Consider the following 10,445-nt stretch of genomic DNA (forward strand, 5'->3'; position numbering starts at 1 on the left):
CATTCATTTAATAATGAAAATCTGTTGCACTGATCAAATATTATATAGTGTGTGTATGACTACTGATGTTACACAGATATTACTATTTATTCTCATAGCAGTAGGAAATTGGACAGAACTCACCAAAAGAAAGCACTGGTTTGAGAAATGGCAGTAGTACTGTTGATTGGTGAGTGTCACACATTGTGAGGAAACGCAGTCATTTGTGACTGGATTCTGGGAGAGAGCTTTTAGCTGGACACCAGACAACAGAGGCCAAAGAAACGCCGCTTTCTCTGCCGGACCAACGGGTATGGCGTCAGATTCAACAAACTGCTGTCATCTGTATCAATACAAGAACAGACAGATAGAGATTAATACAGCGATCCTTAAAGAATCGTCTGCCGTTTTACATTCATTTAACTAAACGTTATTTCTAATTCCACATGTTAAAGTTTACCAAAAGGGTAAAACAAAAATTCTATCTCAGCTGCAAATTTCATTTTGGAATAAAATCTGAATATTGCAAAAATAAATTGTAAATGTGCATTTTGTGGAAACTACTGTATCAGCACAATAATTATTATTTCCTGGCAAATAATCCTATTCAGTAAGGTTATCCTTACTAAAGATAGCTATGCAAATCTTCTAAAATAAATTACTGTTCAATTAAAAGTGATAGCAAATACATTTATAATGTTACAAAGGGTTATATTTAGTAAACACTGTTCTATTAATCAAAGAATCCAGAATAAAATGTACTGTATCACGGTTTGAACAAAAATATTAATAACAATAAATGTTTCTTTAGCACCAAATCACCATATGTGACCCTGGACCACAAAACCAGTCTTATGTGTAATTTTTTTTTTTTATTGAGATTTATACATCATCTGAAAGCTGAATACATAATATTTCCATTGATGTATGGTTTGTTAGGATAGGACAATATTTGGACGAGATACAACTATTTGAATATCTGTAATCTGAGGGTACAGAAAAATCGAAATATTGAGAAAATCGCCTTTAAAGTTGTCCATTTCTATTGGCGATAGTGCTGCATCCATTCACAAAAATAAATGTTTTATATATTTAAGGTGGGAAATTTACAAAATATCTTTATGGAACATGATCTTTTCTTAACCCTTGTGTTATGTTGGGATTCTGTGCACTCCCCTTATGGTCCGGGTCAAATTGGATTCAATACAATTCCTCAAAAATCACACTATGAAAAACAACAAAGATTCAGGTACAAACTGTAAACTTTTAATATCAACATTTGCCAAATATTCCCAAAAATATATATCTGAAGATATGATTTAATGAAAATGTTTTTTAACCATTTTTAAAACTGTTTTGCTTTGACAAAATTTTAATATACATTATATTTATATATATTTGAATATACATTTTTTTTTTACTTTTTTTTTTTTTTTGCTTAGAACATCATAACTGAACAATTAATCAATTAATCTGAGCTAATTTTTCCTGCAGTCTATGTCGAAGTCTCAAGATATTTCAGATATCTTGAATATATAAATGAGAGCTTATTTTACTATCTGCGTCTGTCAAAGATTTTCATTTGTAATTTGAATTTAACTCTGAACACCATGATTTAGCGTTCTCTAGTGTGTTTGGTTTGGGTTAGAGCACTTTTAGATACAGGTACACTTACACTTTAGAACTGGAGTTGATGCCCAGTTGATACATAAAATAAATGTTTTTATGTTGTGTCTGTACAGTTGCTTTTGAATAGCCTGTGGGGGTCAAATTGACCTGCGAACATCACAAACGTAATAGTAATTTTGTTTGTATATGTCAAAAAAACATGCATGTTGAAACTTTGCCAGCATGTTCATGAAGATAAATGCAAAAAAGTCACAAAATATCAAGAAAAAAAAAAGATTTAATATTATTTCAGGTAGCTTGAAAAAATAAATGATAGGTAATTTTTACCATCTGTGGCTGACAAAATATTTTTCTGTATTGAAATAAGTGTGGAAAACCAATTTTTTTTGCTTCATAAGGTAATAAAAAAATTAAATAACAAAGTATAACCAAGAAATGTTATTATTTTGGGTCCGTACAGTTAGAGCGTTAAAATATGCGGGTCAAATTGACCCGCGAACATCACGAAAGGAACAGTAATTTTGTTTGTATATGTCAAAAAACACCAGCATGTTGAAACTTTGCATGCATGTTCATGACGATAAATGAGAAAAAGTCACAAAATATCAAGAAAAAAAACATAGGTTAACCAGTATTTCCAGCAACTATAAAATCTAAACGGGTCAAATTGACCCGCAACATAACACAAGGGTTAATATCCTAATGATTTTTGGCATAAAAGAAAAATGTATAATTTTGACCCATACAATGTTTTGTTGGCTATTGCCACAAATATACCCGTGCAACATAAGACTGGTTTTGTAATCCAGGGTCACATATTAGAAGGATTTCTGAAGGATCATGTGACACTGAAGACTGGAGAAATGATGCTGAAAGTTCAGCTTTGCATCACAGGAATAAAATTAATTTTAAAATATATTAAGTTTTTTTTCTTTTTATTAAATAAATGCAACCTTTGTGAGCAAAAGGCTCTTCTTCTTTCAAAACAACAACAACAACAACAAAACAGTAGTAAATGAACAATTTTAAACTTTACTATTGTTGAAAGATTTTGTTTGATGAAAGATGTTGCTTGATGGCCAAGTTTTTAATGAATTTTTCTGCAATATTATCCAAAATAATCCGAAAGCCAACACTGAGAAAGTTTTGAGATATTACCTTGGTTCTTCAGTGGCAAAGGCATTGTCTCCCTGAGTTTGCTTAGCAGATTTTTCATTTCTGTCATGTCCCTAGAACATTGAGGAACCATTTCAGATTCACAATCAGTGACCGATGAAGAAAACTGACAGATAAAGATCCTGTCAGGGGCCATTCACACAGAACACGTTTTAGTGGTTAAAAACGCGAACTGAACTTATTCTCGCAAAAAAGTCGAGAGCAAAGTCTGTGAGACGTGAGCACAACCGTTAAAGACGTCCATCTAGCACGTGTTTACATGCAAAGACAATGGAAAAGTAGCACAGTGGAATGGAAAAACGCATTGTGTGTGAAGCGGCCCTTCAGTGAAGCAGCTCAGACTATTCACCTCTCAATGTTCTCAATGTCTGTGGCCACCAGGACGTATGTCTGCGAACAGTCCGCTGGAGTGGAGGACGTTTCTTCCAAGATTGGAATGTCAGAGCTGTCCTCTTTCTTACCGTCTACCTTAGTACCTCCTGCATAATGTTTCCCTGGAACACATACAGTAAGACATCACTGGCAGACTGTGTAGAGAAATAGAAATGGTCAAAATATGTCATGTCAAAATTTGACCCCTTGGCAACAGTCAACCTGCTCCCAGAACATCCATATTTTCGGTTTCTTATAAGCTCAAATCAGATAGAAATCACAGAAACCAGCAGTATCAACTCCTGCAAACATTAAAGGTCCCGTTCTATGCCCCTTTTCACAAGATGTAAAATAAGTCTCTGATGTCCCCAGAGTGTGTATGTAAAGTTTGAGCTCAAAATACCCAACAGATAATTTTTTACAGCATGTTTAAATTGACATTTTTTGGGGCTCAGAAAAACGAGCCGTTTCAGTGTGTCCCCTTTAAATGCAAATGAGGTGCTGCTGGACAACACAGGGGGCGGAGCTTCATGAGCTCGTGCTCAGTCTGTCAGGAAAAATTCATCTCACGGAATGATGATAATATCAGAAACTCTCAGTAACGGCGTTCATTTCGAGTCGGACAATAATGCCTACAGAGTCAGAGTGCTGTATAGAGATGAAACAGGTATGGTTTAGTAGTTTAATTACGGTTATTATAACGTATTTGTCATCTGCTTGTAGGCTATGTATCCATTATTTATTAATAGCCTACAAGTCTGCTGTCTGAATGATGATCAAACATGTACTGATGAGTTTAATAAAGTTTATTGTACATCACACAAAAGATGAAGCGTCAGTTTTACTTCAGAAAATCACCGTAAGAGCTGAGTAAACACAGTAGCCTAAGTTATAAGAAGTGCGCAAGTAGCCAGTAGAGTTGAGGGAGCATTCCTGTGGGCGGAGGTTAGTCAAGAAACGGTTCTGGTGATGTCACTAATGCAGGATGTAGAGGGGTGTAGTCCAATCGAGCCGTTTTTTGTAGTCAACTTCTGTTAAATAAAATATCTCGCTTGGCATTGAACTTTGAGCTTTATAATTTTACAGATATTATTTATGCTCTAACAGCAACATTACACACTAACTAAAGTTTGAAACATGGAATCGCATGCAATGGGACCTTTAAGCCACAAGCCAGGCTTCATCAACGTCAATTTCCTGTGACCGGTGTGGTGACCTCACAGCATTACCTTTTCTGTGGAGCTGCAGGGATCCCAGCAGACATACAGACTTCAGCATCTCCGTCAGGTACATTTCCAGACAGCACTGCAGCTGGATGAAGAGGCGGCAGATCTCCGGATGTATTTCTCCATCTTCTGGGCTGTGAAAAAAAGCATCAATAATGCATCTCAGAGCTGGATTCTGAAGAGTTTTGGCCCCCATGCGCTTTTCAACATGTTTAATTGCTCCCAAGTTACATACAGTATCCTTGCATTCATACGCCTCACAGTCCACAACAAGTGACCACTGACAGAAATCACGAGTCTCAGACACACATGATGTCAGTTCTGGGCTATGTAGCTAAAGCAAATATTTAGGAATTTATCGACGTTATTAAATATGTTGGTATTCATCATTTACACTAAAACTGCTTAAAACATCTGAAAGACCATCATTGTTGCCAAGTACATTCTAAATCTTTAATGTACAGTAGGTAAAATACAGTAAAAATAACCATGGCATGTCTTTAACACTAAATTAACACAAGGAAAAATTATATTTAATAATTTTTATTTATATGCACCGATATGACAATACAAAAATATTTTTAAAATGTGAACCGGAGACTACTGTAAAAACTTCTCACTGATGAGGCAAATCGAATGCAAAACAGATTTTGAATTGATTCAGTGAAATGATAACGGAACTGATTCACAGAATTGAATCAAACTTACCAGCACTAACACCAATTTTGCTACAGTTTAAATTAATCTAATTAAAATGACACTGTCTTTATGAAACTTAATGGCCAAATAAGAAGCCCATTAAAAACATGATCCCAGCAAAATCATAGGATGTTTGAATATTTCTGAGCAGCGTGTTTACAAGGAAGTACAAACAATCTAGAGCTCTAAACACATTAGCTCAGTGGCCAGTGACAATTCTCAGAAAATCACATTTCTCAGAAGCCTGCGCCTCTAATTTCTGCTCGGTAATTCCCATGTGGAATGCTGTAACATGGTGGATACTTTATTTTCCTGTTCTTGGATTACCTGGAACAGAGAGATGCACCAAACTCATGTAAGATAAATCATGTAACGTGTCCATTAGGCAAACCGTTTACTCTTTGTTCCGTCCTCTCTATGGTAAATTGTCATATTGACTGTAACACACTACAGTACTAAATCTATTTAAATACCAAAATTGTTTCTATAAAAGTAGTAAAATGATGATTTTATAATAGCTCACGTGCTTATAAGATGTAATGAGTTAATAATGACTAGAGGTTTTCAAAAGGGGGTCCATGACACCTAGGGGGTCCGCATGGGTACTGCATGCCAATTACTGTTTGATAAAAAATGAAGAAAAAGTGTAAATCAGAAACAAAATATTAATTTCAGAGAAAACTAAAGCACCTAAAGTTTAGCTAAATGTCTCATTGGCCCTCTCACATTAAAATGCAATATGTTAACATGTAATGTATAAATATATTTAAAAAATATGACATTGTACATAAATATGTTTTACCCTGATATTGCAGAAAGGTTTTGATGTGCAGTCCGTGCCATCTCACAGCCTTTTGTGCGCGTCTTGTGCATTTCCGCACGAAGAGAGGGACAATCAGTGGAAATCTCTCCAATAGAGATAACCAACTCCCTATAGAGGGCCACAAGTGTATTGAACTCCTGGACAACCTGATGGAAGAGAGAAAAACAAAAGCAAACAAACTGAGAAAATATAGGGCTCACAAAACCATTTTAACCTTGAAAATGTATGAAGCAGATAAATAAAACGACTAAACATTGATGAAATGACATGTATCCAACTTGTCAAGACTTTTTTATTTTGAACAGAGAATGTCACAAAAACAGGCAATTTAGTACCTCAGGCGACATCCTCATGCCATTTTTATCAATATTTGGTAGAAAGGATAAGCGTTCAATGGCAAGCAGTTTTAACATTTATGCCTTTAACTAGTATCTGTTTTTATGTAACTAATGCTTATTTTTAATTACTTGTAATCAGTGCTCTAAGTGAAAAAAATTACATTCCTCAATCTCGGTTGAAATCGCCCCCTCTGAAGGCGGGACGGTCAGAGAAAGACTGAGGGTACGCTACAGATTAAAATATAGAAGTGTACCAGCCCACTTCGAGCACTGCTTGTAATGACTAGCCTATATGTTTATTTAATTTCACTAGTGGTTATTCATTTAATATTAGTAGGCTACTTATACAAATATTGACTAGTATCTATTCAGTTAGTAACTAGCACTTATTCAATCACGACTAAAGTCCCTTTAAGGCAAGTAATTTCCCTCGGCGGCCATCTTTGAAACGCCTCTTGGGCAGCTATTTCAGTCATGCAAGTACAGCTCCTAACTGTTGAATGAGGAAACATCAAATTCTCCAAAGCTGTTCAGCAAGCTTATGAGTAAATTTCATATTTGAAATCACCAGTGAAATCTGACACAAACCATCCCATAAATGTTGTTTCTTATGCTCAAATTTCAGACTGGTCCAGCCTATTTTATTTAGAAGGCAGGACTTATTCCGCCATATTGCGAGCACTTTCTTTCATTCATAAGTAAAATGAGAAGGCTACACAGTTTTCTTTGTTTAGTCTTTGCTCTCTACTAGTAAAAGTGACAACCTAAATTGTTCTTGGAAACATTTTGCATATTTTTGCTCAGATGTCAATTATTCACTTCCAACAAGTAGGCTGAGTAGTAGGCTAGCTATACAGGATAGTTAGTCAATTTAAAATAATGCCTGCACTTAATAAACAATTGGAAGACATGTTAGTCATAAGCGAACAGTTGATATCTGCACTACAGATCGACATAGATTTTAAGCCAAATTTAAGCCAACTGCATGGTCAATGTTAAATCGGCTTGCCACAAGCTTTCTGCCTGTTAACGGGGCAAAGACTCCTCAAACACAACACACGAGCTTTACAAATTGTGCTGCAGTTTAGCCCAAAATAGAGTATCGCTCACTCCAAGCCATAATCTGTCAAATGAAACGTTGTTTCTGGAAAATCAGTTAGAAAAAGGAAGCTGGAACTACCGCAGCACAATAGGACCCAAATAAGCCAAAGCATTCTTTTTTTTTTTTTTTTTTTTTTACGTCCCTAGTGTCGCATTATACATTTAGGATGTTGGCACTTCTGCAGAATCCTGCGTGAATTTGAAATGGTGGTTGAACAATCAGCAGGAATCATAGCTGGAATAATGCTGTGGGTCATGACGCAGGCATACGCACCATTCTGCAGTCCGCTACAGCACGCTGAGCTTCGCTGCTCTCCCGGCGCTCCGACTCTCTGGACGGGGGCTTACTGCCGATCTGGAAAATGGTCCCGGCAGTTCTGGGGCGGTTTTTGCGCCCATTCGGTGCAGAACTCATGCATACACATCAAGTGAAGAAACTGCCCTGATATAAAACGCTGACTGATCAATATACTGCCACTCGTTTGGAAAAATGTCTTACTCAATTGATCGATCTGCCCGTGTCTTGCTCCTGGATTCTCTCCGCATCGCCACGATGCAGAAGCCGAGTCACCTTCATTCACTCCTGCAGAGAGCTGAAGTGTCCTTGCAGGGTTTCGTCTTCTTCAGCAGAGAGAAATGCGATAACAAAGAACCAGATGCAAACATGTCTTGATGCCCCGTATAGCCCTTCAACGAAGAAATAACACCTCCCCGCGACAATGATCGCAACTTGAGATAGACTAATATGTGCCGCAAGTTGAAATGATACACTCTATATGGCGTTTATTGAGAGTAGGTAGCAGAAGGTGATCTAAGAGCGCTATTCTAACCTTGATAGGTGCAGTTGCTTGAGGCATGACGTGGATGAACACACTGCACTCTCATAGGATGAGAATACTAATGCAACAGATTCACCAACTCACCAACTCAGATTCACCCATCTCAAATGAGTCTTATTAAACATTAATACAAGTAAAGTATCTACTTATGGTTGGTTATTAGGAAATGTTTTTTTTTTTTTTTTTTTTTTTTTTGTGGTTGAATCATAGGCTACGGTTTATTGCCATAAATCCTAATTGTGTAAAAAGCTAGAAGCACAATTAGACCTAATGGCAGCCTGTTGTGTTGTTATCTGGCAAACCACTATAGATAAACCACTGCATTTGCGATTTTCTAATGTCATTTGTATGTGTATGCAGATGGTTGAGATAGAACAATATAGCATGTCTAAACAACAAGGACTGAACAAAGCTTCCAAAGGATTATAACACCTTTCTTTTGACATGACATTTATCAAAGTGCAGGAAAAGATATATACTATTAAAGATTTCTCTGCTGCTTCATATGTTATTGTTTTTAATATTTTTAATTTAAGTACATAAAATGAATGTCATGTAAAAGTATTACTGAATATAAAATCTATATCCTCAATATAAAATAATAATAACATCAATAATTTTCCTCTGAAATAATCTGTGGCCAGGAGACAATAACAGCAAATTAAAGTAGTTACTTAAGTCAAATGCAAACTTAATGGAACATATAACAAGGAAAAAAAAAAGTTATCTGGGATCGCAAAAGTCTGTTGTTTTACATAATAGTGGTCTAATTACTTATCTAAGACAACACATCGAGCATTAGTTATTGAGACCACACAAAGAACCATTATGGCCAATTGAGAATTACTGTAAAAACAAACAAGAACGGTTTTAAATTAGATGTTATAATCCTATGGATAGTTTAGAAGCTGACAGGCAGCTATGGATAGTTTAGTTCACAAACCTGAGCACTGCACTTTGAAAATTAGATGTAAGAAAGACCCTTCACTAAATATAAAGCATGAAATGAAGAGTCCACTCGTGTGATTATCTATGCTAAGCTGCACACAGTTGGCCAAAATTCGGATTGAAAGCAAACAGATGTTAGGCAAACCACAAACTCAAAAATCATTAATCATCTTTGTGGTAAACAGATCATCAAGCTTTGCAAAGCATGGATTCATTTTGCTCTGTGATGATCGGTTGGCGTTTCCTACACGTATAGTCCAGAAGCAGCTGTGGTACGATTCCTTTTTTGCCGACCTCTCTATTGTCCTAAGAGTTCAGAAACACTGCAGACAGCTTCTCGTGCCTTCTCTTTAAAAAGAGAGGAAGAAGAAATAGCAGAAGAAGCAGAAGATAATGAAGCCAATGACCCAGTTGACGGAGTATATATAGATGATCACCATGTCCATGTCAAATCGCCAGCCATGCGAATCATCCTCAAAGTTGAAGGAATCAAGCCTGTAGCCCCCGTGAGGGAACTGGCGTCTGCCAATTGGACTTGCCTGCCTTTGAAAGCCTAAGAAAGACAGATATAGATAAAGAGTGGGAGAGAGGAAGAAAGACAGAGAGCAAGACAAAGCACAATGACTATTACAATGAACATTATATGAAGAATAACAACTGAATCTGCAGAGTTTATTTACGGTGGAATTCGGTAAAATAGATTAAGACATGGTTTTACCTCCGAAAATGCGAAAGAGTTTACGGCAGCTCGGAAGAGGCCATTTTGCACAGCTCGCTTTCTGGAAATTCTGCTTCCGAGACAGGTATTCCTTCGGGAAGAACGTACGCGCTGTATGGTTCAGTTCTGTGAAGAGTGGGATGTGTGAATTTATTTATCTGTGAATCATTAATGCTCTCAATGCAATGTGCATTAAAGTGCATTACTTTCAGAAAGCCCAGACTCATTTTATATCTCATAAGTTGTCTCTCAGATCAGATCCTGTCTGCTATATTTTGTCACGTTTAGTTTGACAATCAATAAGAGCCTTTTCTGTTCAATCACTGTCACATAAAGGAATTGCCCTTACTTTTCATTGCACTACCTTGCAAAACTATAGCAGACTACAGTATAAAGCTCAGCAGTAAATATCTAGTTTACTTTTTTTTTGACCCATCTTTCTCAGCTCTTTCATCCTCTTCCAGCTCTTATACACCAGTACTCTCAGGTCCTTTAATTCACATACTTCGCTGAGTAGATTATTCACTGTCATGAACTTTTCCCCTCTGATCTCATCTTAAGATCTATTCTCACAGTACTTTTCCTCTCGGCACTGTT

The 10,445-nt window shown here is 36.5% G+C and overlaps 2 protein-coding genes across 2 annotated transcripts in view; both read right to left on the reverse strand.

Annotated features, from left to right (window-relative positions):
* Window positions 1-230: 230 nt before the first annotated feature.
* Window positions 231-8,181, reverse strand: rgs7bpa (regulator of G protein signaling 7 binding protein a; the record flags this gene model as incomplete). Its single annotated transcript, XM_081349380.1, has 6 exons — window positions 7,618-8,181; window positions 5,884-6,050; window positions 4,386-4,516; window positions 3,134-3,278; window positions 2,767-2,837; window positions 231-322 (listed from the first exon to the last, which is right to left on the reverse strand). The coding sequence occupies exons 1-6, from the start codon at window positions 7,756-7,758 to the stop codon at window positions 231-233; spliced, it is 747 nt and encodes a 248-aa protein (XP_081205506.1). The 5' UTR covers window positions 7,759-8,181.
* Window positions 8,182-9,480: 1,299 nt separating this feature from the next.
* rnf180a (ring finger protein 180a) overlaps window positions 9,481-10,445 on the reverse strand; it is a gene marked incomplete at its 3' end in the record, with an annotated part of 20,977 nt that continues 20,012 nt past the window's right edge. Inside the window, exons 4-5 of the mRNA XM_081348246.1 lie at window positions 9,849-9,974; window positions 9,481-9,683 (exon numbers count right to left, since the gene is read on the reverse strand). Coding sequence (XP_081204372.1) covers window positions 9,481-9,683; window positions 9,849-9,974 — 329 coding nt within the window. The remainder of the gene's footprint in view (window positions 9,684-9,848; window positions 9,975-10,445) is intronic.

The sequence above is a fragment of the Scardinius erythrophthalmus genome, assembly GCF_964197995.2.
Source record: "Scardinius erythrophthalmus genome assembly, chromosome: 20".
Taxonomy (NCBI): Eukaryota; Metazoa; Chordata; class Actinopteri; order Cypriniformes; family Leuciscidae; genus Scardinius; species Scardinius erythrophthalmus.